The following is a 27,882-nucleotide window of genomic DNA, read 5'->3' on the forward strand; positions in this document are numbered from 1 at the left end:
ACTTGATATATCCTACTCATGCATCCATACTTTGGGTATCCAGTCCTTCTTTCACTTTGTTCTTCTCCTTTTCCTTCCTTCTCCTCTTACACTCCCTTTCTCTTCTCCCCATAATCCTTACACCCCTATCCCATCTATAACCACAACATAACAAACACATCCAAATCATCACCGAACAACACCCCTCCCCATTCTTCTACTCCGATCAACCCTACCCTCCACTCTCCTCCGTTCCCCCACCAGAAAAGCATAAACCCGCCTCACAACCTCCCCTTCACTCCACCCCCCTTTTTCATTTTCTTGCATCCCAAAAACTCCTCCATAAAGTTCATCACTTCCCCAAACCCGCCTAAACATCTCCCTGAACTCATAGACGACGTCCAAATGCCATTGTTCGATGGTCACTGACTCGTCGATAGGAAGACCGGAAACAGGGTCGTGTTGAGTTTGTGAGGGGGAGGGGGTGTATGTTTTGGCTAGGAAGGACTGGAGAGAGTAAGGGAGGAGAGGACGTTTACCCTTTGTGAGGGTGCGGGGGTTAAGGGAACGGTGGTGGGTTATGACCGAGGAGAGGATTTCCCAGTGGGAAGTGGTCCAGTTGGGGGTTGGTGGGGGGAGTTGTTGTTCCTGGATTGGGAGTTGGTTGTGAGACGTGTAAGTGACGGCTGAAGTGCCAGACGAGTTGGCGGCGTAGAAGGAGGATGAAGCGCCGGCTGAGGTGGAAGCGGCGTTGGAAACTTGGCCGTTATAGTGCTGAGAGGTCGAAGCCAAGGCTGAAGTCGACATTGAGGGCTGAGAGAGTTGTTGTTCAGTAAGAGGAGAGAGTTGTGGTAGAGTAGGGTAGAGTGGCTGCAACGGCCGAGGAGGTTGAAGAGGCTGGAGAGGCGTAACGATATTACGCTTAGAAGGCGGAATAGGAGGCGGTAGTGGTCTATGCCGACCGTGACCGAAGAGAGAAACGCCCGAGCGAATAACGGGGGAGTTCTCAAGGGTTGATGTAGGTTTGATGAGCGGCGGTTGTAGTGGTTGACGTTGCGAGGCAGCACCGAATTGTGGCTGCCGTTCCTGTTGACGTCCTCGTCCAGGGCTTAGTGGGCGAGGAATTGACGGTGCCTGTCTTGGTGCCGCTGCCCGTGCTGGTGCCAGTGCGGGCGCCGGTTCATGCTCGTACCATTCAATGTCATCATCCACATCCATGTCCACGTTGTCCAAGTCCTTGTCCATCTCCGCCTCGCCATCCGGTTTGTGATCCTCTTCCTGGTCCTGATAATCCTCCTCATACCTCTCAGGCGTGTTGTTCTCCCGAATCCTCTCCTCACCAGCAGCTGGACTAGGAACAGGACTACTCTCCGTATGGGTACTAGGCGAGCTGGTGATAACCACCGGAGCCGAACGCTCCCCAAACACAGGACCAGGACGCCTTTGTTCAGAAATGTTGTTGTCTGCGTTCCGTCCGTTACGTCTCGGAGTAGGCGACTGCCTTACACTATTGGCAAACTCCACCACCCGACCGGGCGTGCGCGTGCGACTCTTAGTCGGCGGTCGCAATGCAGACTTGATAGGGGACGAGTTCTTGTCGGGCAGAGCTCTGAGCTGCTGTGGTGGTTCGAAACTTTCCTCAGTAGACGATTGTTCTTCTTCGAGTTCAACTATCTCGTCGAAGTCGTCCAGTACCAGGTCCTCTTCTTCAGGCTGCTGTTCTCCAGGCTCTTGGTGCTCTTCTTCAATCTCGTCCTCGTTTTCGTCTTCGTTCGGCTGTCCGTACTCAACGCTCTTAGCGGGAGGATCCGAGAATAACTTGGAAATGGACGCCTTAATTCCAAACAGCAACTGCTTAGGTTTGTCGGTTATCGAAGTTGGAGTGGTGCCTGAGCCTGAACCTGTGTCGTTGTTGTCTTTGAGAGAAGGCACACCAGTCGTGCCAGTGTCAGTCTTTGTTCCACCGCCGCTACGTTCGAACAAGGGGAGCTTAGCGCCTGGCTCGCGTCGCATGGGGGTAAAGTTTTGTTTCTGCGGGACTGGAGTGTAGATGCTTCCAGACTGTGGTGGCGAAGAAGAGCCGACGATGGAGGAAGAGTGCCGGAGTACGCGCTGTGTCGGTTGCAGGGGTCTGGAGGGTTGCCCTGACAACACGGGAGCTGTGCCCAACGGTGAAGGGTGGAACGGCTTCTGAGAAACCGGCACGGAGAGACGTTGAGATGCAGCAACGCGACCGATGGGAGTCGTTCCCAGCTTCCTCTCAGCAGCCGCCTGACCTGTAGCAAGATTTTGTGACCGTTCCAAAAGGACTCCCGAGCCAGATGACACCTTGCCGCCGTTGGCTTGACTTTGCCTGTTGAGCGCTTCAGGCTCAGACACAAGAGAAGAATTATTACCCTCTGGACCCTGCAAGCTTATGTCTGGAATAGTTGCAGGCGATGAGAAGAACCCCAAAAGGTTCGCCTTCTTGTTTGGAACCGGCTTCAGCGCAGGCCGGAACCTCTTGACCCGACTGGAATGAAGCAGGCTATACTCTTCTTCCGGCTCGTCACTTTTGTCTTCTGCGGCGGCGGCTGTGTTCAGCTGATCGCGAACCATCTGACTTTTGTTGGATTGCCAGCGAGAGGAGTTCGGCTGGGGCTTATGGGCGGAGGGAAGAATGCCGGCAGGATTGTTCTCCTTCAAGTGAGATTTGGGCTTGACTGCGGGAGATGAACGCATGGCTTCGAGAAGGAAGAGATCTTCCTCCTCTTCTTCCTCTTCTTCCTCTTCATCTTGCCCCTGCGTGTGCTCTCTCTCCTCAGCTTGGTGATGACTTGCATCTTCGATATAATCCATCTGATGGTCTTGTTCGTGCTCGTGCTCGTGCTCGTCTCCGTGCTGCTGAAGCAGAGATTCTTCACGTTGATGATTCTCTTCTGCATCAGCCAGCCCGTAGTCTTCGCCTTCAGAGTAGTTCTGATGGCGTGCCTTTTCCACTTCAGGTGCTTGTCGATCTGCTGAACTCTGCAGTTGATCACCTCGCGAGGAAGTCCTGCTGTGCTCGAGCAGCGACTCGTGTTGGCGACCTGCTTCCGAGCTACGACTCGCCCGGTGCTGTGCGACCTCGCGTTGACGACTGGCATCCGAACTACGACTCGTCCGATGCTCTTCACTTTCCTCCTCAACCTCATCTCGGCCTTCCTCGGCCTCACTCCTTTCCCGCTCAGCCGAACTTCGCTGCTGCTCATCTTTCCGCCAGGACCCTCCATCTCGGCCGGATGACTGAGACTCTTGTCTTTGACTTTGTTCATCCACATACCCTGAGGAATGCCCACCCCTTTCCTCCTCCTCATACTCATTCCCCCCGTCCTCCTCCTCCACTTCAGTCACCTCTCTGGTGGTTTCTCCCTCCCCCGAGGAGCCGCCGCGCCGGTAATCATCTCGCTTTATTGACTCGTTAGCTCGGCTGTTGGACTGCGACCCGTGCGGCCCGCCGCGTGACCAGTGACGATGACTTTCTTCGACGTGACTAGAGTGGCGACCGCCTCTTTCCTCTTCATACTCGTTTCGCTCTCCTTCTACGATCTCTTCTGTCACTTCGCGCACTTGCCTCACTTCTTGTTCTGAGCTTGGCTGGCGGTGAGCACCATGTCCCCTAGAAGAAGAAGCAGACGAAGCTGAAGCTTTACCTCGGTCGCGATCGGATCGGGTAGAGCGGGAGCTGCTTCCGTGTTGGTGGCTCTCTTCCTCACGGGCATGACCACCAGATTGATAGCGTTCACTTTCGCTCTCGTGCTCGTGCTCATGCTCATGCTCATACTCTTCCCGGACTTCTTCCGTGATTTCCTCGGTCGCCTCTCTCACCCCACGTTCTTCTTGCCTTTCCCGATCTGACCGAGTCTCTTGCTCTTCCGACCTCTGTCGAGAAGAAGACGAAGCTTTACCCCGGTCGCGGTCGGATCGATTTGAAGAGCGGGAGGAACTGTGTCTGCGGCTCCCATCTTCACGTACACTCGAGCGACGACCACCGGAGTGAAAGTGTCCGCTCTCATGCTCATTCTCATGCTCATACTCCTCGCGGACCTCTTCGACAATGTCCTCCGTCACCTCCCTACTCCTTCCCCGCCCCCTTGCTTCGCTTCGTTCCCGCTCTTCCCTTGTCTCCTTCGTCTCCCGCTCTTCCGATACGTGGCGAGACCCATGTCTCGAACCATGCCTCGAGCCGGAATCATGCCGAGAGTGACCATGTCTCCCAGAAGAATGACTACTCTCCCTAAAACTGGACCTAGCCCTGGCATCACCTTCGTAGGCTCCCCACACATGCTCTACCTCTCGTTCTTCAGTCACCGTCTCAACTTCAACGGTTTCCCTATACCGCGGAGCTTTGGGTTCGCTCGGAATTGATGGTTTCCGAGTCGAGTGCGGTCCCCCATGGATCCTAGAACCCGAATGACTACTTTCCCTGAAGCTTCGGCCAGACCTGGAATCGCTCCCATAGCCACCCCATACCCGCTCTTCCCCTCTCTCTTCCGTAACAGCTCCAGTCTCGATGACTTCCCTATAACCATGACCATGACCACGAGCTTCATGTTCAGGTTCCGGATGGTCTTTTGTGACTGATGCTGATCTCCGAGTAGTAGAGCCTTCCCGAGCAGCAGTACGTTCTAAGCCAGAGGTGTTATCATGGCTGCGGCTGCTATCATGGTGGAAACCAAGGCTCGCGGATGCGGAGCGGTCACGGGTTACGTTGATTTCGTGGCTGTGATGGCTGGCTTCCTCTTCGGCTTGCCAGTCCATGGCTTCTTGTTCATGTTCATGTTGTTGGCGCTCGGAGAAGGAGGATGGACCCTGGGTTGTGCTATCGAAGATGGGGTTGGCTTGGGGTTGTCTGGTGGAAGAACTTGTGGTAGCTTGACATTGGCTTGCGAAGCTGGTCTCGGCTTGAGCTTGCCTATCGTGGGTGGTGCTGGCCTCAGCTTGCTGATGCCCGAAGCTGGTGTTTGGTTGGTGTTGCCTGTCGAAGTTGGTAGTTACTGAAGGTTGTTTTATGGCATGGCTACTGCTGGCCTGGGCTTGAGTCTGAGATCTGTCGAACCCTGTGTTGACAATGGCTTGTCGACCAAAGCTGGTGTTGGCTTGACTTCTTCCACCGAAGCTAGTGTCCGCTTGTGTCGGCCTCTCAAAGCCGGTGTTAGCTTGAGCATGGTATTCTCCAAAGCCGGTGTTGGGTCGTTGCTGTCTGTCAAAGCCGAAGCCGCCTTGGGCATGTGGTTCCGCGAAGACCTGGTGCTGGCTTCCAAAGCCAGCATCCCCTTGAACATACGGTTCTCCGAAGATTTGGCGTTGATTGCCAAAGCCGGTATTGACCTGAAACCCTCTATCAAACGCGGCATTCTCTTCCGACTGCCTTCCCAGCCCGTTATAACCATACGCCGCTCTCTCAGAACCGCTACTCGCACGACTTTGTCTCTCAAAGCTAGTACTGGCGCTGACGTTAGCACTGCCTTGATCTCTTTTCTCAAAGCTAGCACTAGCACTGGCAGTACCACTAGCATCTTGACTACCACCGGAGCCACGATGCTTGCTCATCATGCTGCCAAAGAGCGAGTTACGCCCGGTGCTTCCTCTAGAAGACCCGGGTGGATCGGGACCGAACGGGTCGTCCATGAAAATCTCCATGGGACTACTAGTGGTGCCAGCCGCGGTCGCTGATGCTTGTCTAGAACTTTCTCCGGCATTGACGGAAGCTTGCCTCGAGGCGTTCCGTGGCGATAGGACTTGCGCTCCTTGGGCAACCAGATTCTTAATCGAGTTGAACAAGCCAAAGCCCAATCTTTCGGGCGGGTTAGGGGTTGTTTCGAATTGGGCTTGGGGCAACGGCTGAAGTTGAGGTTGAGGTTGAGGTTGAGATTGAGGCTGAGACTGGGAGACCCTAGAGGCTGACGGTGACGGCGAATGGCTGTCTTGGACCCCGGGCATCCCTCGGAAGGGGCTGCGCAAGAAGCTTCCCCTGCCTGGAGGCGACGGAGGGTCCGAGGTTACCTGTCGCAGTGCTTCACCAGCTCTGATGATTGGAGACAGAGCCGGCCGGTTCTGTGAGTCGGGTGGGGGCATCAAATTCTGGGGGTTGAGTGCCGGAAGACCAGGCGAGGTTAAAGATGTGACTCGATCGGCGGGGGTTTCGTTCGAGTTCGATCGGACTCGGCGTAATGGAGGTTCGGGGCGGGGCTGCTCGTGTCGGGAAAAGCTTCCGGTCGGGGGTGAAGAAGGCATCTCTTCGTCTAGAGCGGGCTCGGCGGATTCGGTGGCTTGTCTATGCCCGTCATCATTAAGCTCGGCGTCGTCGTCGGCCTCTACATTGGCATGAGAACCAAAATCGTACTGAAAGTCGTAGTCGCGGTGTTCTGGAGGGACAGGAGATGGTGTCTCATCAGGGGTCAGAATACAATTCAACGCATATAAGGGGGTGGAGTTATTCACAGATGAAGGCCGCTCAACAGAGGGCTGTATGATTGTCTTTGTGGTCTGTTGCTGCTGAACATCTGTCTGGGATTTTCTAAATAGCGGACTTGATGGTTCAGGTGGTAGAGCGCCTCGTGATTCTCTTCGAAGGTGGCCGTGATATAGGACGCTTGATTCCTGTGTTTCAAAGTTGTCATAGTCCACTGAGCGGTTTGACGAATCCACCCCAACGTTACCACGGACATCTACGTCCAGTTGTGTTCCGAACGACCGAGTTTTCTGTTGATTTGAAGACTTTACCCGCCATGGCTTGGGCTGTTGTGCTTGTTCTTGCTGTGCTTCTTCTTCAGTTTCCTGCTGCCGCTCAAACTCCATATTATCATCAAGCTCCTGCTCCTGCTCCTGTTCCTCTTCATGGTGAGATTCTGGCCCTGGCTCAAGTTCAGGTTCTTGCGGTGATTGAGACCGTTGTTCAGGCAGGGGTTCGAAGTCTGGCGTGTTCCCAGATATTGGCTCAAAGCCTGATTCCCGTTCATCCACCAGACGCCGGGTTTGATTTAGTTGCCGCTGGTGCGAAATGTCAGAGTCTAGCTGTACGGGGTGGTGATGTTCTTGTCGTTGTTCCGCCCGAGACCAAGTACTGGATTTTGCCGCATGATTTGACCCAGGTTCCGGTTCCCGTTCATGCTGTTTCTCCTTCTGCGGTTCTCGTCGTCGCTTTCGTGGTTCTGGATGAAACCATATGTCGGATTCTTCGGGCTCGGGTGCAGGTTCATGTTGTAATTCCGCCTCCGTTTCACGTTCAGGCTTTGATTCCGTCCTTGGTTCAAAGCCAGCATCAGACCCAGGCTCAAGAGCCAGTTCCGATTCTGGTTCGCGATCCAGATCCGGGCCCCATTCTTCTCCTTGTTCTGGCTCTCGTCCCGAATTTTCTTGCAGTCGTGAAGTTTTGCTCTGACACTTTTCCGAAGACTCTCCACCATCATGTGCTTCCTCCTCCTCTATTTCCTCCACAACCTCAGCCTCTCCTCTGTTATCACCCGTCGAATATCGATATAGCGGATCGTAACTGGGAATAGGTGCCCTCGGTGTAGTCGTCAAATTGGAGTTGACCGAATAATCGACTGTCCTATTATGAGTTTCCCGCTCGTCCGATTCCTGCTCCTGCTGACTTATTCGTAACGACTTGATGGTTTTATTGATGTAAAAGCTTGTCGTGTCGCCATCGCGAGCTTCCTCGTTTTGCGCTTCGTGGCCTTGCTCCTCGACATAGCTCGAATTTTGCTGCATAGATAGTAGCGAATAGGGGTCTATCATTGTGAATTCTTCGCCTGGTAACCTAGTTTCTGTCGGCTGAATGGGTGTATCCCTTGGTGTCGCGTTCTCATCGTCCAGCTCCGATTCGATGTCGCTATGCGATTCGCCACCACCAAAGTCTGCGAACTCGACGTATTCGTCTCCATGCGAAAGCTCCGACTCCAATTGGGGTGTTTCTCGACGCACAGGTTCCGGTCGCAGCTGCTCGACCCTGGAGGGTTGTGCTCTAGGTGCCCCGTTCCATCGTCGAGCGGCCGGTGTGTCTTGAGGTGGGTTGAACGAGTTGTCCAACCATAGGTCACCTTCCGACTCGTCTGGCCTAGGAACATCACTCGAGGGAGCTCCAATGTATGTATTGCTCAAGATAACGTTTGACGGTCCTCGTTGGAAAATGCGCTCGCGACGGATGTGTTCTTCAGCCTGATCTCGAATTCGGTCTCGGTTTTGTTGGTCGCGACTGGATTCGGCTTGGGGCCCAGGCTCATGGTCGGAGTCGTCTTCTTTAAGCGCCGTAAGATCTCGGTCTATGAGGGCGGAAAACTCGTCGTGCGCAATCGAATCCTTCCTTGGACGGCCTCGTTTCCTTCGCGTAGAGCCTGGACCCAGCAAGCTAGGCTGTCTCACTGGCGATGTACCCGCAGCATTCTTCCTCCGCTTCGGCGCACGACTGCTAGGCCCTGGTGTCAAGCTCATCCGCCGCTTTGTACCTGATGCAAACCCGAGCTTGCTGAAATCGATGGTGACATCCGAATCCAAGACGTCCTTGGACGATGATCGTGCTTCGCGCAGTCGGAATCCGGGGGTCGCTGGTCGCATCGGGCGAGTCGTCGTCTTCGGTGTCTCTGAGCGCAAGGCTGTGCCTGGAGTAGCTGTTCGCGGTGGCCTTCCGCGCGGCCTCGGTGTAACAAATTCGCCAAGTCGAGTAATCTCGTCGTCTCCGTCATCCTCCACGCCGCGCAAGGGAACCGTAACCGATGTCGTCCTTTCTCTTTCGCGAATTGTGCTGCGAGCGGTTGGCGTCGAGTGCTGAAACAGACGGCGACTAACGCTGCTTCTTGAAGTGACTCTCGAGCTTTCGGCTTCGACGGTGACCAGCAAGCGCTGGGGCGATCGCGCATCTCCAACGTCCAATTCGAACATGCGCTTTCTCGGTGTGCTTTCTCGGAGGGCTTGGACTCGCTGTGATCGCGGAGTGGGCTGGTTCTGGTTCCTAGGGCGACCGCGACGCGCCGATGAGGGTTGGCGGGCTGGGATCGCTGGTGTCACGGAGCGAGAGGCTGGTGTGGCGGCGGTCTCGAGGAGTGGATCCGTGGACGTCGAAGTGTCGTCGACCGACATCATGGACGCGTCTTCGTCCTCGTCCATGGCAGCCCTGGTTGTGGGCGCATGAGGCCCAGTATGGTGGTGGTGGTGGTGCTGATGGTGGATACAACGCAGTTAATGGAATGGATGGTCAAGCAATATGTAAATGTTTGCAAATGATGCAGCAGAGGGCGCATGCGCATAAGCCTCTATCCAAAAGGGTGCGAATCTGAAAGCCGCTGCTAGCAATTGTTTACTTTGGAATTCCCCGTCGTTGTTGAGGCGACCCGACCCATGATTGATTGACAAGTTTGGATCCGTCGCCAAGCAACAGCTTGTAATTGCCCGCCAATGAGAATGCGACCGCAAAAGTGTCCCCGCGGCTCGGCAAAACCCCGTTCTTCAGCTGGCAGAACGACAGGTTGAAGGAGTCCACATTTTCAGGGCTGGGAATGCTTAGTCATGTACGGGCCCCTCTCCCGCAGACGTCACTTTAAGATGAACAACATCAGACTGAATGACCGTTGACTATCAGAAAGACCTACAACACGGTAGTCGGAATCATGCCGCCATCTCACATCACAAAGGGCGTCTGTCACGGGGATATCAATCCCGTCAGAAGGCAGCTGGAAAGGCTAACTCCATCTTTACACCATTCCAACCCGGATTACTAATTCTATTGTACGGTTCATCTCATCCGAGGACACCATCGGCAGGAAACCATCACGTCTGCAGTAACACTGCAAGGGCGGCGGGCCTGTAAGTCTCTAGTCCGCATATCCCATTACGGCATGGACGCGCCTTTTACATGACGTGATCGTGCTAGCGGATGGCTTCACATTCGTTACTTTTCCCTTGTCTTCCCATTCTTCCCGTAATGGCACGTGTAAGTCATCAAACACGGGAAAGCGTCTCAGCACTGAGACGGACTGGTACACAGCACCTTGTTGAACAACTATAATCCGCACATTGCTTTGAAATCATCACCGCTGTTACTAATGTCCATAGCCGTGAGGCCTTCTTCGCCGTTTTAACTGTACTTGGTGTGATGTGACGGAGAGGACTGTTGATGTGAATGTTTGAAGATATAAACCAGCTCGCATCCCCCCTTCATCTTTGTGATTTGGAAGATAATCAGCAGCAGAAGCAGTAGCATCTTTGACACTCAAGACATTTCCCACTCCTTATTTCCAAACTCCCACCACCCACCCTATCACAAACCATCACCATGTCCACAACAACCACCACCACCACGGCCACCACAGGAGACCGCGTCCCCCGCGGCGACGTCGTCGCCCCCCTCCACTTCTACGTCCCGCCCACCGACGGCTCAACCCCCTTCAACAACGTCGACCCCCCGCCCGGTGTTCCCGAGCGTAACTTCTCCTACCAAACCCTCCCCATCACCATCCACGACATCCGCGGGCAAGAAACCTCCTTCACATTGGAAAATGACGCCTTCCAAATCCTTTCCAACCTGCCCCCCTCCGCCGAGGAAGACCCTTCCAAAAACGGCTCCAATTTTACCTCTGACGCATCCATTTCCGAGAACTACTACCCTGAAGTCACCTCCCTTCTACTCAACACCATCCCCGGTTCCTCCAAAGTGATAATCTTCGACCACACCATCCGACGCACCGACCCCTCTTCCCCCAGGGGTCCGGTGCAGCGCGTCCATATCGACCAAACGGCCTTTTCCACCGCGCAGCGCGTGCGACGACATGCTTCTTCCCCCGAGGAGGCCGAGAAGTTACTGCAAGGTCGATACCGTATCGTGAACGTCTGGAGACCGTTGAACAAGGGACCCGTGGAATCCTTCCCGCTAGCGTTTGCTAGTTCGCAGACGGTCAAGGACGAGGATATCGTGCCGGTGGAACACAGGTATAAGGATGGATATACGGGCCAGACGGCGGGGGTGTTGCATGATGAAGACCAGAAGTGGTACTTTTTGAGCGGGATGACGGGGGATGAGAGGGTTTTGTTGGAGTGCTTTGATAGTTGGGCTGGTAAGGAGGGATTGGAGGAAGGGAAGAAAGTGAAGGGGGGTAGGGTGCCGCATACGGCTTTTGAGGATCCGAGACAGAGGGCGGATGCGGAGGGACGGGAGAGTATTGAGGTTAGGGCACTGGTTTTTGGACCTTGAGAGGATGGTGGGTGAGTGTTGGTTTGGAGCTTGTGGTACTCGTCAGTAGTCGAGAGAGGGTTGGAGGGTTCTGTGTGATTTGGGAAGCATTTCTCTTTGATAGAGTTGAGTGGTGGGTTTCAAATGTCCTATGCAGATAAGTGTCGATGTATTCGGGATATTCTCCTTTATCTTTGCTCTTTCGTCAAGTTGGTAGCTTTCAGTGATGTCTAGTTGAAATGATTGTCAGTCTTACTATATGATAGATCAGCTAGCAAAACCCATCTGGCAACTCGCTATGTGGTAGGTGATGTTGACGATTTGGAAGGAAAATATGGGCTCCAAAAACACCAACGCGATGCGAAACGACACGCGGACGACCCCAAGGTAATGAACGAACCGAAAAGTATCTATAACATGATACCTAATGCTCAAACAGCAGGTATGAAAGCATCGAGTGCTCGAGTAGCACCTGTAATAAAAGTCCAGTGAGGTTCCCTTAAACTCCGTAACCCCTTCAATGTATGCGCAACCCTCGATCCAGATCTGAACAAACGCCTCTCCGTCCCTGCTTTTCTTCCTGCTTGTCATGGAGCCAACACAGCCGCCATCGCATATGGGAAAAACACCCAGTGTAAAATGTGAAAGCGCCAAAGTGCCAAACGGCGCTGTGCATTACTCTCCTTCGTCATGGCGAACCACTTATAGCTCTCGTCGAATCCTTTCTCCGCTCCACAGCCGCGTCTCGCTCTACCGCCTCGTTGTTAACCACCGCGGCCGCCGCGTCCCTTTCTGCTGCTGGTCCGGCTCATAGCCACGCCGCCGTTGGCGCTAGACTGCCTGCTCATAGAGACACCCCCAAGCGCCTTAGCAGGAGACGCATGGTGGGACGGAGTACCCGAGCGACCGCCCTTTGATGGGGTGCCGAGACCGAGGCCATTGGTTGGCTCAGATCTCTCGGGCTCAACTGGCGCCTTGATCGGGGGAAGACCAAGACGCTCTCTGAGTTCGTTCTCCGACGGCCGCTCACCCTGAACAAAAGACACAAACCTGCGGTCCTTGATTGGGAGCGACACCGATTGGAGAAGCTTCATGCTTCCATGCTCAGTCTGTAGATTGGCACCCATGCCATTCAGCTGGTCGTACTGCTTCAGGGCGTGCATAACCATCAAGTCCCCGCTCACGTCGTCACTAGCGAGCGCTGCTGGGGTATTGAAGTCAGACTGCTTTGCGTGGCCCTTGACGTATTGTGACGGGAAGGCAGGAGGCTGCTTAGGGTCCTGACTACTAGTCAAACGCTCAAGGTTACCGGGGAAGTCGAAGTTAGCGAGCATCTCCAAGCCCATGAGTCTGTCGTCAAAGTTGGGATTGTTAGCCCCACTCTTGTTGCTGCGAGTAGCGTGCGACACATTCCTCTCCATCATCGGCGCCGAGGGAGCCGACTCCGAGTCGGGATCGTCAAGGTCGCCGCTACCGGAAACACTGCCCTCGGGGGACGAGATCGGGCGGCCATAGTCGTCAAACCGCGGCTTATGGGTGAGAATGTACTTGTGGGCCGCCAAAGCGGACTGGTTGTAGGTCATGGATAGTTCCTTGTCCGTGAACAACTTGTCAATGCTGTAAATGGGGCCGGTGGTCTTGCGTTGGACCAGACGGTCTGTCTGCCAAAGGGGTGTGGTGCTGTTTGGATCGAGTGCGCGACGTTGTGGTGCTGGGGAACCGTCGTCGTCATTCATGTTGCGTTTTCTTTTCTTGCCATCCATGCCGATTGTATCCTCCATTTCTCTTCGCAGGCGGGTGGCCCGCTTGCCATGGGTGCCTCCCGGGCTGGCTGGGTTTGTGATGCTGAATTGATTGGGGTGCAAGAGTAGGGCGGACGCATCGGCGATCTCGAGGGCCTCCTTTTCCTTGTTGAGTCTGTATTTCTTTGAAGTGATGATGTTGATCAATCGATCGCGGAGGGTCGAAGCAAGTGCCTTGTGTTCTCTGTTCGCAAGCTCCGTCTTATAGGCATGCGTGTTGAGGTATTCGGCGATCTTCTTCTCGTAGTCGAACTGTGGAACCAAGAGTCAGCATTGGCACCAGGACTGAAGGAGAGCTGAAAGGTTATGACAGGGAAGACGTACTTTGTATTTGGTGAGAGCATAATCGCGTTGCTCTGCGAGATCCTGTACTTTCTCCATCCACTTGGCAAACTTGGGGCCAGCCATGTCAAGCAGGGATCGCGGGACTCCATCGGGGTCGGTGCCATTGAGCTGGTTGAGTCGTCTCTGGTCCTCTTCGAAGCTGTCCAAAGGTCGGTCGACATAGGGGTCGACTCGCATGACCAGGCTGGTGTCAATCTGGATTTTCTGTAATTGTTCACGGAACGTCTGGTCTCTTTCTTTGCTCCATTTTTCAGAAAGGGTTGCGATACGCTCGGCGAGCATCTGGCGACGTTTGTCTCTCTTAGACTGTGACTGCGACTGGCCGGGTGGAGGGGAAGCGATGGAGCGGCGATCAGGCCGACCGGAAGGCGCGTCGGCCATGGTAACGTCGGTAGAGGCCATGGCGAAGGGCCGCTCGTACGTGCGTTGCTCAATTTGCTTGATTTCGAGTACAGAGGTACAGACCGAGTAGGAGAAGGTGAGGTAAAGGCGAGGTGAGTGGGCAAGAGAATGGGTGCCCCGGTGGTGCAGAGATTTGAGGCTGGGAGACTAGAAGTCAAAAGTCGAGTGGACGATGGGAAGAAAGTTGCCCTCGTCTGCCGGTGGACGGGCACGCAGAAAGGTTACAGCGCAAAGGCAAGGAAAAAGGTAAGGCTTCTGGCGGTCGAGGAGGATTCGGACATAGTCCTCGTATGGTTTTCGTAAATAATTGTCGACAACGAAAAGACGTATTGTGCAGATGGAGTGCAGATGGAGAAATAGGATGAATTGGGGTTGACAGCAGGATGAGCCGAAGTGCAGTGGTGGGAGGAGAATGCGGCAGCGGCACTGCAGGCAAGAGCCAGATTGAAGTCGGTCCACGTCCGACCACCGGCTTGACACAGGGTTCCTGGCAGTGGTGTTTACAGTGATGCAGCTCCACCGCATAGGCGCTGTAAGAGCAACCTACAGCAGTGGCAGTTGAGGCTTCAAGCTGAGGGTTACTGTGGCTCAACCAAGGCGCACATTCATGTGGCTGACTTACACGAGCAGGTTTTGCCTGCCGGAAGCTGCGACAAAAGAGTCAGCTAAATGATTATGGTAGGAGCCGTGTAAGTGAGAAGGTCTGTGCAGACTCGGGCTGTCCCTCAAGGGACCCGCTCATAGTGGAAAGTGGGGGTGAGCTGCACCAACAGCGGAGCAAGGAGTACAAGGTCAGGACGGCAGCTACGTACGCGGGCGGCAGGCAACGTCAGGGTGGGCAGCTGTCCCGTCGCATCATGGCCATCCCGCTCCCCAATTCAACAACGCTGAAGACACTTCCCGAAACCTCACAAATGGACTGGAAGACATAGACCATCATCATATACACAGCCATGGAACACCTCTCGATAAACGATCAACCCCCACCACCGCCCTTCCCTCAGGGCCCCGGCCAGCCGGGACTCCTTGGAGGCGGCCGTCCTCCCCAGCCCCAGCAGTTGCCCGCACAAATGTTCACCACAGCTGCCCAACTCCTCGACCTTACCGATAGTAAGAAGGAACATCAACGACACACATTTGGACTGGAAGAACTAGGCTGACACGAGCGATCGGGTGCCAACAGAGAAGCTAATGGTAGCATTGCGCGACGGACGAAAGCTCACGGGCATCCTCCGCAGTTGGGATCAGTTTGGTATGCCTCCATGAACCTACCTTACCTACCTCTCATCATCACAACACATATGACCACCACCTACACACGCACGAACGAGCAAGCACGAGCATGAGGAGGTGACCTGTGTTAACACGAAACCACTTTTTTTCCCCACCATACTAGCCAACCTAGTACTACAACAAACAAAGGAGAGGATATTCGTGCCTCCAGGCACGCAGTCACCCGCCCAGACCAGGGGGCTTTACGCTGACGTCGACCGGGGCCTCTTTGTTGTTCGCGGCGAGAACGTGCTCCTTATGGGCGAGATCGACTTGGACCGCGACGACGACGCGCCCCCGGGCTACGACCTTGCCGACCTCGAACTGGTGCAGACGCTAGCCAAGCAGAAGAAGGCCGAGGAGAAGGCCAAGGAGAAGCGCAAGGTCAAGAAGCTTTCCACCATTGGCTTTGAAGGGGAGAACGTTGGGGAGGCGCTTCTATGAACGATATGATCACGACATCGGTACGCTTTAACAAAATCCGGAACGAAGAGACGGGGAGGAGACGACCAAACATTATCTTGCTATGATTCATACCCTGAGATGGAGAGATGAGGAAGGGGGGTTGCCAAAGGGAATGGGATGGGCGGTTGGAAGCAGAATATTGTGAAATGCTATCCGCCCCAGCTGCGACTTTATCATACAAAAGGAAGATCGCAAACAAGCCTTACACCAAGGTCGCCGAGAAAACACAAAGTGTATTTTACCGTTACCAAACTTACCGATTTGATGGATTGCCTCGAGTTCAGCCTTCCAGTCAATCTTGACACTGATCATACTTTGGGTAGGATAAGGTCACGAACGATATCTACGACTAACACTGTTTCCTAGGACCCCTTTCTCACATAGCCGGCACGAACCCATCCACTTCAACCTCCTCCCACCCCTTGGGGAAATGTTTCCCTTCACTCCCATCCCACCCGCCCGCCATCATCGCCACCGCCAACAACAACGACGCCGAGTTCGGGAAATAAGGCGTCGGCACCCGCGACCCGCCCACCGGATACCCAGCATCATCGAACTGAAAGATGGGATGCAGCAAATACTCAATCGCCTGCTCTTCGTCCCCCAGCCTAAGGGCATTCATCGCCAGCATCGAGAAATCCCACCCATACGACTCCTCCAACGCCCAATACCGCTTGATATATTCGGCCGTCCTCCTCAGCACATCCATATCCAAGGGCGGTTGCCCACTCGCCGGCGCGGGTAGCAAACCATAAATCCCCGCCATAGCCGGGTGATCGTTCGTCGTCTTATTATCCCTCCACATGCCCGGTATACCCTCATAGACCGCATACGTCCCATCCACAACCGGCAACGGCGCCAAGTTATCCCGTACACGCGTCCACTCCTCGGGAACAGTCTTATTCTGTCTCTGCTTCCACTTGCACGCGACATCCAGCCCAAAGCGCCAGTACGCCAGCTCGAAGGTCGGGTTTATCGTGGCATTGGGATTAGTGTTTTCCGAAACAGGATACATCGGCGGTCCCAAGTCATAATACCCCGTCGACTGGTTGAACCAGGCGTAATAAACCATAAACTCGGCCGTCTGCTCCAGCACCTCCTCCCACTTTTTTAAGGTGGTCGCATTAGGAAAAGACCGCCACTCCGTCTCAGCGAAAAACATCGGATGCGGCTGCTGCCAGATCAACAAAGAATTAATCTCCCCCGGCGCGCTACGGCCAGTAGGGTCCGTCATTTTGCCCCATCTCGCTCCCTTATACCCCTGCTCTCGGGCACGGGCAAGGGAAGAAGGCAGGAATAGAGTGTAAGTGGTGGGTAAACTGCGCCAGAACAAGGGGAAATGGTTCCAGCGTGCGAAGTGAAGGGTGTTCCAGAGGACCATTTCTAGGTGGAATTTGCCGTACCAGCCGTTGTTGACTAGACCGGATTCTTGGGGCGGGAGGGAGGAGGCGGAGTTGACGGCGAGGAGGTAGAGGGAGAGGAGGATGCGGCTTTGGAGTTCGGTTGCGTTGGCCTGGAGAGACGATGGACTGGACTTGGAGTTGATAACGCGGGAGAGATCGACAAAGGCGCCGGCTATCCAGTAGGTGTTCCACCAGTTTTGCGTTCTGGCTAGTAACTTGGTGAAAGAAGGAGTCGTAGTGACTGTTGCAGTGCTAGTTGCATCCAGTGGTTCAGGTAAAAAAGTAGCCTTGAGCCGCAACCTCCTCGTTGTTGTCTTGCTGTTATTCATCCTCAGAAAATACCGATGAGTTCCCTTAGCCGGACCAGTGATCGTCGCTTCTCCCCCCTCCCATTGCAAAGTAAGGTAATACGTCGTTTGCCCCAAAGAGTGCTGGATCACGGCGGAGTGAGAGGTCTGGTGCTGCAAGACCGTCGTGTGCTTGTCTGTTGCGTTCCACACGCCGACGAAAGGAGCGTCGAATTTATTGCGGTCGGAATAGGGGAAATCAAAGAAGAGACCGAGACCACCTGACTGCAGCAGCTTGGAATCAACCTCTACCAAGACGGTATCAGAGTCTGGGTCGACCGCTGTGTTTACGGATACAGGAACGCCCTTGTAGGCAAAGGACGACTTTAAGACTCCTGACCATATATCGAGTGTCTGCGTCTTCTTCTCCAGGTCCGCCTCCGTGACATTTTTGTCTTTCTCATCGCCATCACGGGGGAAGGCAAAGCCGATATTCCCCAGTTTAACCCGCTGGGGGTTCTGGATAAGCCATTGCGAGATGTCGTTCTGGGCTGGATTAGGCTGGTCATAAGTCACCAGCCTGTCGTGAGTCCACCACTGCAAGCCTGTGAAGTCGTCGACGGATGTCTGGTTCGGCGTGGTGGGTAGGCTGAAGTTGTGCCAACCCCATGTTGACAATGTGGCGTAGGGCTTGAAGGTTTGGAGACCGGTGATGTCGGCGCCGAAGGCGAAGTTGCCGTTTCCTACTTGAAGGGGTGTAGAGTCTGAGCTGGTGTTTCGTCGGGGGTTGTAGGCTTGGACTACTTTTTGTCTTTGGTGGGGAGAGATTTTGGCTTCGACTGCCCCTAAGCAGGAGAGGAGCAGGATGAGATGCCACATTGTTGCTTGCACATAGCTCACTTGAGCTATCGGATACTTCCTGTCATAGTCCTAGGGAAACCTTCATGATATACTTTGGGGGTGTTGTGCCTACCTCTGGGTGAGGTCAATAGCTTCATCTTGGCATACATTTCTCCTCATTCATCCAGACGTTCCATAGGGCAAACCATGGATGGTCAACTTGATGAAGCCGTTATTAGCCTGTTCGCCCAGTAGTCTGGAGAAAGTGAGGGGGCTAGATGTCCCGAAGAGGGCAAAGATGGTCACAGAGAAGACATTTAGCCATTATCTCCGGTCCCTGTTATCCCCAAGGTTGTCGATTGCGGGGTGCATTGGCGTCGTTGACGTTGTGGTCAGAAGCTCGGTTGAGGATATCCCGAGGGGTGTGATCTTCCACCATCCGGTCCAAGTGTTTTCTGATGCCCCGAATACGCGTAGTGAGCCACTAGACAACCACTCTCACGGACGCTTATACGGCTACTACCGCACAACGGAATCTCCGAGATGAATGACAGTGGATGTTTACTGTCGATTTGCCATGTGCTGTGCTGCTCTAGCGAGATCGGGAGTGCCGTCGACCCGCGATTCGGAACTTCCCATGCTCCACCGGATGGAGGCTATGTGTGGATGTGTTCATCGACAAATCCATAGCCAGATGGGTCCTTCAGCGAGGCTCATCAAAATGAAGACAGCTCCAAGCCTCTGGCAGTTGTTGGAGGAAGCTGGGTGACAATACCATGTGGTAGAGCTTGGTATTTATGAAATGATAACCAATGACAGAACAAACCCAGGCCTTCATTCTGGCTGGGTGTTATGTTGGCTTATATCCTGATGTGAGAATGTTGTTCTGAAGAAAAAGCGTTGAAAATTCGGGTCCTTTCGAGGTTGAAATGGGCGGCCGAGACCCTTCAAACCAGTGGAGCCAGAGCTGAAATGACCCCACTACTGACGAGCCTAATGCGGGGACATGGCAGGCGCTAAAAGCTTCCCGGCTGCCCAGCTGCTGTGCCATCAAAGGGCCCGCCTGTGATTCGCTGTTGCCAGCGCGAACTTGACTTGTCGTTGTCAGGTCGGTCGGGCGCATCCCTCAAGGTAGGGTAAACAATTAAAACATCCATGCCGTGTGTCTCTTCCTCTCCCTTTCAATGTCCTCCACAAACACTCAACCTCTGCTTCACCCCTTATACCAATACACGGCCGGTTGAGAAGTCGAGCTAAGCACCATTTTGTCTTGATCTTCTAGCATCCGGCATCTGGCGCATTTGCTTGTATCGGTACGTGTTCGCCCTTCCACGGTCATGCGACAAGGACCATTCCTATTGCCAACTCAGATGTCACCCGCCAACAAATGACATATCAGCTGTGCCCGTCCGCTAACTCGTGCAACCACTTTGTCACAGTTCACCAAACATCCTTCCGAACATCTCGAACATTTTTGGCCGTCGCCATGAGCTCCTTTCTCACCACTGTGTACGTTGAGCTCTTCCCCCTTTCCCGCCCTTTACGAGCCATCACCGAGACTTGGCGATCCGATGACGTAATTTGGAAACGAAGCGAGGATGAGCTCGCTCGCCGTCGCATCCATCTCCTTTCCACGAAGCCGAACACAACGCATAACTGGGACGCCCTGCGAGCTCGGAAACAGCCAGAGGTGGAAAATCAGGTCAAATAGTTGCTAACATGGTTTTACGCTAGAAACCAGCGTACGCGCAATCAGTTCCGACCTCGCGCCAGCGGCAAGGGCGGTGCAACCAGCTACCAGCTGCGACAATATGCCGAAGCAACACTTGGCGGAGGTAGTTTGCGAAAGGTGGTGAAGCTGCCTGAGGGTGAAGATGAGAATGAGTGGTTGGCTGTCAACAGTGAGCTTCCACCCTCCCGACCCAACCCGTCTCGCCCAGGGGCATCCGCTAACCAGTCATGCTAGTGGTGGACTTCTACAACCAAATCAACCTCCTCTATGGCGCCATTACCGAATTCTGCTCGCCCCAGACTTGCCCCGAGATGAAGGCGACCGACGAGTACGTTCGAACAAAAGCTTGTACATGAAGACCAACACGCTGACACAGTACAGGTTCGAGTACTTGTGGCAGGATACGGAAAACTACAAGCGACCGACCAAGATGCCTGCTCCCGCCTACATCGAGCAGCTCATGACCTGGGTTCAGGGCAACATTGACAACGAGGCCGTCCTACCAAGCAGAATTGGAGTTCCGTTCCCCAAGTCTTTCCCGGCGCTTGTCCGCCAGATCTTCAAGCGCATGTACCGCGTTTACGCGCACATTTACTGCCACCACTACCCCGTTATTCGAGAACTGGGCTTGGAGCCGCATCTCAACACCAGCTTCAAGCAGTATGTGCTGTTCATCGACGAGCACAACCTGGCAACCGGCAAGGATTTCTGGGGGCCTCTAGGCGACTTGGTTGACAGCATGTTGCGCAGCGACTAGACGACAAAAATCTTTTATGGCTTGGGCATCGGCGCATGGTTATTTGACAGGGCTAGGCAGGTCGGCGTTTAGGTTGGGCGCGGATTGTTTCCGTTACAAGCATTCGTTTGGTTGGTACGGCGGGCTGGCAACTATGGACTGATAAGGGATGGAGGTACTACGGAATCCAGGAAGGGCGGCGCATGCTTTTGGTGAGGCGCGTACAGGGTCACCGGGATCTCTTTTTGATTTTCCGTTGTAGAGAGGGACAGAGAGGCCTGGAGCTTCCCCCGGAGATAGACGCTTTTTAATACCATAATGCTGCAGCATCAAAATCGGCCAACCTCACATCACATGGGACTTGATGTCAATGTCAAGGATGCATGAATACAGTTGGGAGTGATGCGCAGACGGGATGGCACCGATAACGTTATCAGGATGTTGCTTGCCCCACTTGGCACGGGCAGTTCCGGAGAGAAAGCAGAGAGAAAGCACTGGGCAGCTGGCGGGCTAAAAAGGCTTGGCAGAGGTAACGACGGACGGCGCAGCGGGCAGCTCCAGGATTTGCAGCCTGAGGCAGACACGATTTTGCCGAGCGGCTCCAAACCCACCCGTTACTTTGACAAAACTGATACCGGAGCTTGACTTCACGACATCGAGGTTCCCCGTCCACCCGCATCATATCCCACACGCCCATCATGTTGTCGCGACAGGCCCTGCTCCGCCCCGCGCGGGTTATCAACACCCAGGCCCGTACCTACGCCGCCGCCGCCGCCTCCAGCAAGGTCAAGGCTCCCGTCGCCCTCTTCGGTGTTGACGGCACCTATGCCACTGCTCTGGTACGCCCTTCGCGCCCCGAATCACGACGTCACGGCCAATTGATTAGTCCCCGAGCTCCCGTGCTCATGGGGCTCCGTCGATTGAAGCTCTCACCCCCATAAAACCGAACCGAACGATGATCGAAAGCATGGACTGGAGATGTAGCAGAGAGCTAACTAGTTCCCTGCGTCATTTACACATGATATAGTACACGGCCGCCGTCAAGACCAACGCCCTCGAGCCTACCGCCAAGGCCATCACCGGCCTCGGAAACCTCCTCGCTAAGGACCCCAAGCTCGCCCACATCCTCGCGACTCCCACCCTCTCCCCCGCCGACAAGAGCGCCATCGTTGCCGAGCTTCAGAAGAGCGCCAATGTCTCCGGCGAGACCATCAAGAACTTCCTCGCCACCCTCGCCGAGAACAACCGTCTCGGTCTCCTCCCCGGCGTCGTCTCCAAGTTCGGCGAGCTCATGAGCGCCTCCCGCGGCGAGGTCGAGATGGTCGTTACCAGCGCCCAGGTACGCTCGCTTTGTTCCGTTACGTTGTTTGGTGGATGGGAGAAGGATAAGAAGAAAGAGGGAGACTACGAGGATTATGGGGAAAGGGGGATCGAGCTTGTGGGAGGAACCACGACGATGAATACGACGGCAATGGAATTGGACTTGGGCATAGGCGGAAGCTCTGGCTGGAAATGGGGGGATCCTGGATGAACCTCGAAACACAAAGAGATGGGAAACAGAAGTGCTAACGAAATGCTGAACCATCACTATATAGCCCCTCGACAACAAGACCCTCAACCGCCTCGAGTCCGCTGTCACCAAGTCCGCCTACGTCGGCTCTGGCAAGAAGCTCAAGGTCACCAACAAGGTGCGTTTATCTTATCTCACCGATCCCAAACTCGGCAGAACTGGAGCTATACCCCAAAGCTTTGGCACATACTTATATCTGACTCAAACTTGAACAGGTCAACTCCGATATCATCGGCGGCCTCGTTGTCGAGATCGGCGACCGTACCATCGACCTTTCCGTCTCCGCCAAGCTTGCCAAGATGAACAAGCTCCTTAACGATGCTCTGTAAATTATATACATTTTTTCCGAGTTTCCTAAGAAGAGCAGAGCAAATCTTATAACATGAACAACCCAACTTCCAAACCAACCGACCGACTACTACGGCTCTCCTGATTGTTCGCGCGCGTTTCTACTGGACTGGGCGAAAGTGAAGCGGCAGGTACGGTTACGTCATCTGCTTTAAAAAGGGAGTGAACAGGGCCTCTGAAGCATCAACAGGAAGACGGAGGGAGGAAGATGGGAAAAGAAGGGAATGAAACCCCTTTTGTGTGTATGATGAGCTTGGAATTTCAGAAGATTTTACAGCCAAGTCAGTTCCATCTCGAGACGGTCACCCATGGTCAGTGTTCGACTTTCGTCAGAAAAGGGTCGATGCTGTGCAGATGTTTCCTGACATGTTCCATTTGGTTATTACATATAAGGTGAGCGCTCAGAGACCTTTTCAGCCACTTACCATTGAGGTAAGTACACGAAAGGCTGGGTCTATCCAAGTCCAGTTCAGCAACGCTTTATTACTTCCTGTGGCATGTCAAAAAGCCCCTCATGTTCACAGGGAAAATCCACTGTGATTCAAGCAACTACCAGATGGCTGAGCGAGAAGAGAATGAAAGCCTGCAATGGAGAAAGCTAAAGAGAATATTTACCAGGCATAACAAATCTGGGTGAACTGGCAGCTGCCATGGAGTGCGTTCTCTTTGGTGCACTGAAGCTGGTCATCTGGCCAGCGCCAGTCCCAAAAAGAGCAACGCGAACCTACCTCGAGCTATGTTAACAATGAACCCCAACATTATTTTACAAAAGTCGCATCTAAGCAACAAATGTCGGAGCAGGGGGCCTGTGTCGTTGCTAGCATCTGATAGCACGTAAAGACCTTCTCACATCCGTGGGCAGTTTTGTTCGGACGAAGGAGCAAAAGACATTGGGATCATCATGAATCAAAAGAAACAACAAGGAGTCGTTCAACAGCAACAACCATACTTTTCTCTCTTTATTTTTTATTTTATTTTTTATTTTTTATTATTAATTCTTCTCGAAAAGTTCACCAGAAAGGGGGAAGAGGAAGAATGGCAAGGGGTAAAGGGTGAGTGCAGTTCTTCCAAGTCATAAAGTACTATTAGTAGAGATCGGGAGATATTCAGTACCACAGTAAGACCTGCCACCCACCGTATCCCCCCGTTGGCGCAGGGCACTCATCTCAAGGAACAAACTTCAATCAAGACTGAAAACTTCCAACTCAGACACTCAGACAATTGTCCCAGAGGGGAAGACTGGCTGGGTATTGCTTGAACTTTGTTCGTTGGAAGTAGTGAGCGTGTCCAGGCAGGGCAACGGAACATAAAGAGGTGCGAACGGATGTTAATAGTATTAAGAGTGTCCCGAGTGTCTAAACAGAGTGGCAGAGTGTCAGTGTCAGTGTCAGTGTCAGGATGGTAAGAAGCCTAGGAGCACAGGGGTTGAATGAAGTAAGGTAGTGTCCTTCGCTACCTACCAGTACGTAGATCTAGCTCTAGTCGTATTTCGTTCTCTTTCTCTCTATACATATATATATATGCCTTTGTTGTGAAAGTGAGACGAAGTGAGCGAACAGGTACCTACAAAGCAAAGCTGAGGCGAGAGGCTCGAGGTGATGATGAGCTTCTTGACTGATTTAAGGAGATAGAAAGCGAGATTTAAAGACTACCTCGAGTGAAGGAAAGGACAGGCGAGTGAGTCGTCCACCCGACTAGGGTTGGGAGATACAAAATTGATCCGCCATGGACCTGATGGCTCGGAATGGCAGGTAGGAAGGGGGAAGGAGCTGAGGGGTAGAAGGAAAGAATTGGATGGGAAGGGTGAGGGGAAGGAGCGTTGCTGCTTCTTTTTTATTTATTTTTTTTACCATTACATTGGTCACTAGTAACTCTGAACAAGAGATTGGCTGAGATGTAAGGTAACCTTTCAATTTTCAACCTGACCGGAGCGTTCGCACAAAGACGGACTTGGTGCCTTTTGGTGGGCGAGTATCTTTCGAGGAGTGTACCGATGAATTATCAAACCAATGGCATCGGGCTGTCAGGCGTCCCTCCGATAGACAGACAGAAACTCTAGTTCTACTGATCACTACCTCCCTATCGTGCTCGCTCACTGGGCGATTCGATTATAAGTGTTGGGCCGCGTCTACGCTATGGGCAACACATGATTTACACTGGCAATAGGCCTCGGTTTGCCCTCGGATTAAAGGGTTTGGTGGACAGTTAGGGCACTGCTCCTATTTTTGTATGCTAGATTCACCGATGTGGCACGTCTCATGCCCTACGGGAGGCGGAAGTAGACGTTAAAAATAACAACAACAACTACCTCCCTATCGTACCTTGCAACAGTTCATTACGTAGGTACCTGTTTTTGGTCACGTGGGACTTTGAAGAGATGAACAAAGTATAGCATCAACTGTAGATATCATCCACCGTCTCCTTCCAGGGTATGTACGGTACGTCTTCACATCCCATCTTGCCATCTCTGTATCTGTATCTGTCTCTCCCTCCATCGCGGTATACCAAAATCCAAGATCATCCAAAAAGCAGCGCTAACCAAACCCCAGGTAACCTATACCAAACGGCCGAGGTAAACAATCAGAACCAACCCATGGTGTATCAAAAACGTAAAGGAAATCTAACTCTAGTAATCAATCAAAGGCAACTTCTTGCCCACATCCCTCCTACTTCTCCTCTGTCTGCTTTGGTTACTCCGATCATCACTGCTGCTCTCGTTGTTGTGCGAATGATGGTAGTGGTGACCATGCTGGCGCGCCTTGAGCGCTTGCTGGAGCATGCCGGCGTCGAAAAAACCATCTGTCACAAACACACTTTGGTTAGCCACTCATCCCGCCAGTGTCATCAAGGTTAAAAAATGAGAAAACTTACAACCACCAATCTCGTCATCCTCACTCATCACCACGCTCTCCTCCATCGCACTACTAACACTCCCGCCTCCCGTGCCCTTGATATTTCCCACACTACTTCCTCCGTTATAGGTACTTGTGGGACCCTGGCCGAGGCCACTGCTTTGACCGGTAATCAGTCTCCCGCGGGACTTGATCCTGCTCCCGATCTTGGGCCGAACCGGCTTTCCTTCCTGGCCGTTAGTCGCGGAAGCGGCATCGATCTCCCTCGCCCTGCTCATGCCCTTGTTCGCCGCTGGGCAGGCGGCGTTACCACCATTGGCGGTGGCGGCGTTGCGGGCGGCAATGCGGAGGATGCGGCGGATCTCGAGGAGGTAGGACTCCAAAGTGTCGACGAAACGGCGGGTCTGACGATGGCGAGAGGACACGCAGATGGAGATGCACTCGTCCTTGATGATGTAGCCGATACCAAAACCCTCGCCGGAGACGGGGCCGAAACCAAAGTGGCGCAGGGACGGGTTGCCGCAATTGGAGGTGGACAGGATGGTGGTGTTGAGCTTGTCCCAGCCGGCGTCGCCGAAGATGGCGGGGAGCTGATGGGATGCGCCGCCGCGCTGGGAAGCGGTGGCAGAGATACCGGAGTTGATCGAGCCGTTGCGTTCGCGGCCACCGCCACCGGCACCGGAACCACCGCCTGAGTTGTGAGAGTCCATGGACTGGGAGAAGAGGGAGTCCTTGGAGGGCGAGCCGATGACGGAGGTGGAGGCGCCGTCTTCGAAGGAGTAGCCGTTCATGCTGCTACCGGAAGTGGTGCTGGCCGCGTCATCGTCCTGCATGCGCTGCCAGAGACAGAGCATGGCGTACAAGTGCCTATCGCAGCCCTGAGCTTTCGCGCAGTCGCGGGTCTTGTTGACGTGGGCCTGACAGGCCTTGTGAAGGGCTTCGATCTTTTGGTCGCCGGGGGCGTCGGCCCAGAAGGTCTGGACGAAATTGACCGAGTCGTCCGAGACGGTGCGGATGGCCTCGGTGCGGCCGTGGAGGAACATCTTGGTCATGGCGGGCTCGTAGGTGCACTCGACCCGGCCGTAGAGGCCGTAGTAGGCGGCCTGGAAGGCCATCTGCACAAAGGCGTCGGGGGAAAAGCCCATGGAGGTGATGAAGTTCTTGCCGTAGCCGTGGAAATCGAGGCACTGGAACTCGTTCTGCTCGATGAGATCGGCGAGGCGGGTCTCGGCGAAGCGGACAGCGACGCTGAGCTCGGGGCCCATGTCCCACTCGAGCTTGTGGGGAGTGGTGCTCACGTCTCCGAAGCTCTCGGGGTCGCGCTTGGACGGGTCGGGACTGGTCGAAGCCCACATCGAGGGAGCCTTGCCGTTGATGGACCGGGCGAAGCGGAGGATGGTGTCGGTGTAGATGTCGCTGGCGAAGCGCAGCACGGTGTGGCCGTCAACACCGGTGTGCTCGAAGTTGATACCGGCGCTGCCGTTCTTGCACACGATGATCTGAAGCTTGTCGTACCAGCGGTTGGTGCAGGTGCCGATCTGGACTCCCTTCTCGATCTCGCTAGTGCCGCAAAGCATGTTCTGGCAGAGAGCAGCAGCGCTTGTTGGCTCGGTGTAATCCAGGCAGACAATGAAGAGGGCACTATCGACTATGCTCAGACAGTCGGCATTGTTGGAACCAGGATCCCTCGTCAGGACGTCCCGGAGTCCCGACCAAACCTTCCGGTTCTCTGTGCTCAACACACCGAGGGCGCTCTTAGCAGCCTCTTGGATCGGGGTTTGTCGGGCGTCGTCGACGATGGTCTGAAGGTTGATGGCAATATCCTTCTCGGTCATGATGGCGTCCGAGTTGTCATCCAAAACATCGAACCAGTAGAACTGGCCATGGCACATGACGACAATGTGCTTCGTCTTGTCATCTTGTTGGATCTGGCATCCAGAGTCGGTGGGAACACGAGCGGTACCAAAGAGGCGTGAGTACTGGTACATGTCTAGGGGAGTGCCCCTGACGGTGTCTGGTGGGAGCTCCTCCCTGCGGACTGCCCTTACGAACTCCAAAGCTGACGCGATCAAGGAGGCGGCCCTAGTAACTTGGTTGTTGCGAGCCGGTGTCGGGTCATCTTCGAGCAAAAAGAAGGGGTTCAAGTTGAGAACGACAGGGTTGTCGTAGTTAAGGTACGAATCATACCCTGAAGATGTCAGCGGAACATGGCCGGATACTAAGGGTCTACTTGCTCAAAGACTTACAGAACTGCTCGATATAGCTCGTCTGTCCCTCATCATACTTCTTCAACTTCTCATGCAGCTCGGGGCCGTCTGTTTGAAGAAACTCCTGAATGGCACGCCTTGTCTCGGCATGTTCCCTGTGTGTCTGGAGTGGTTTTAGGGAAGAAAGATATTTCTGGCAGGTGCTTTCGAGTTCTGGGATAGGAAGCTTAGGGAGCTTGTCCTGGTGGGCAAATGTGATGCCGCCCTTGGGCTTCTCTTCAGGAGTAGATGCCATGCTGTACTTGCGAGCCTGTAGTGATGGGCTAATGGCGGGCCTAAGTGTGATGTGGAGGTCGGGGATGGAGCGCGGTGTTGTCGAAGTTGTGATAACTGGTGTGGAAACGGGCTGGCTGATGGCGTCCCCGAAAGCTCTCGGAGGAGTAAATGTGCGAACTTC

General features: G+C 54.1%; 8 protein-coding genes across 8 annotated transcripts; 4 read left to right on the top strand and 4 right to left on the bottom strand.

Annotated features, from left to right (window-relative positions):
- Positions 1–168: 168 nt before the first annotated feature.
- On the bottom strand, positions 169–9,105 carry SMAC4_02341 (uncharacterized protein; the record flags this gene model as incomplete). The annotated part of the gene is made up of 1 exon (XM_003350622.2): positions 169–9,105. One exon carries the CDS (start codon positions 9,103–9,105, stop codon positions 169–171), a length of 8,937 nt encoding a protein of 2,978 aa, XP_003350670.2.
- A 1,075-nt stretch (positions 9,106–10,180) lies between these two features.
- On the top strand, positions 10,181–11,362 carry SMAC4_02342 (uncharacterized protein). The gene has a single exon (XM_003350623.2). It carries the CDS (start codon positions 10,271–10,273, stop codon positions 11,183–11,185), a length of 915 nt encoding a protein of 304 aa, XP_003350671.1. The 5' UTR covers positions 10,181–10,270; the 3' UTR covers positions 11,186–11,362.
- A 93-nt stretch (positions 11,363–11,455) lies between these two features.
- Positions 11,456–14,503, bottom strand: SMAC4_02343 (uncharacterized protein). Its single transcript, XM_066089754.1, has 2 exons — positions 13,291–14,503; positions 11,456–13,218 (listed from the first exon to the last, which is right to left on the bottom strand). Exons 1-2 carry the CDS (start codon positions 13,711–13,713, stop codon positions 11,929–11,931), a joined length of 1,713 nt encoding a protein of 570 aa, XP_065947229.1. The 5' UTR covers positions 13,714–14,503; the 3' UTR covers positions 11,456–11,928.
- A 49-nt stretch (positions 14,504–14,552) lies between these two features.
- On the top strand, positions 14,553–15,790 carry SMAC4_02344 (uncharacterized protein). The gene is made up of 3 exons (XM_066089755.1): positions 14,553–14,823; positions 14,897–14,965; positions 15,110–15,790. Exons 1-3 carry the CDS (start codon positions 14,667–14,669, stop codon positions 15,427–15,429), a joined length of 546 nt encoding a protein of 181 aa, XP_065947230.1. The 5' UTR covers positions 14,553–14,666; the 3' UTR covers positions 15,430–15,790.
- A 36-nt stretch (positions 15,791–15,826) lies between these two features.
- SMAC4_02345 (uncharacterized protein) lies at positions 15,827–18,099 on the bottom strand (the record flags this gene model as incomplete). Its single annotated transcript, XM_003350626.2, has 1 exon — positions 15,827–18,099. The coding sequence occupies exon 1, from the start codon at positions 18,017–18,019 to the stop codon at positions 15,827–15,829; it is 2,193 nt and encodes a 730-aa protein (XP_003350674.1). The 5' UTR covers positions 18,020–18,099.
- Positions 18,100–18,891: 792 nt separating this feature from the next.
- On the top strand, positions 18,892–20,817 carry SMAC4_02346 (uncharacterized protein). The gene is made up of 5 exons (XM_003350627.2): positions 18,892–19,293; positions 19,420–19,489; positions 19,715–19,881; positions 19,947–20,040; positions 20,094–20,817. Exons 2-5 carry the CDS (start codon positions 19,467–19,469, stop codon positions 20,467–20,469), a joined length of 660 nt encoding a protein of 219 aa, XP_003350675.1. The 5' UTR covers positions 18,892–19,293; positions 19,420–19,466; the 3' UTR covers positions 20,470–20,817.
- Positions 20,818–21,101: 284 nt separating this feature from the next.
- On the top strand, positions 21,102–22,997 carry SMAC4_02347 (uncharacterized protein). Its single transcript, XM_003350628.2, has 4 exons — positions 21,102–21,287; positions 21,476–21,787; positions 22,044–22,136; positions 22,234–22,997. The coding sequence occupies exons 1-4, from the start codon at positions 21,147–21,149 to the stop codon at positions 22,345–22,347; spliced, it is 660 nt and encodes a 219-aa protein (XP_003350676.1). The 5' UTR covers positions 21,102–21,146; the 3' UTR covers positions 22,348–22,997.
- Positions 22,998–24,737: 1,740 nt separating this feature from the next.
- On the bottom strand, positions 24,738–27,720 carry SMAC4_02348 (uncharacterized protein; the record flags this gene model as incomplete). Its single annotated transcript, XM_003350629.2, has 3 exons — positions 24,738–25,165; positions 25,238–27,406; positions 27,465–27,720. 3 exons carry the CDS (start codon positions 27,718–27,720, stop codon positions 24,993–24,995), a joined length of 2,598 nt encoding a protein of 865 aa, XP_003350677.2. The 3' UTR covers positions 24,738–24,992.
- Positions 27,721–27,882: the final 162 nt, after the last annotated feature.

Source organism: Sordaria macrospora, chromosome 5 (assembly GCF_033870435.1).
Source record: "Sordaria macrospora chromosome 5, complete sequence".
NCBI lineage: Eukaryota > Fungi > Ascomycota > Sordariomycetes > Sordariales > Sordariaceae > Sordaria > Sordaria macrospora.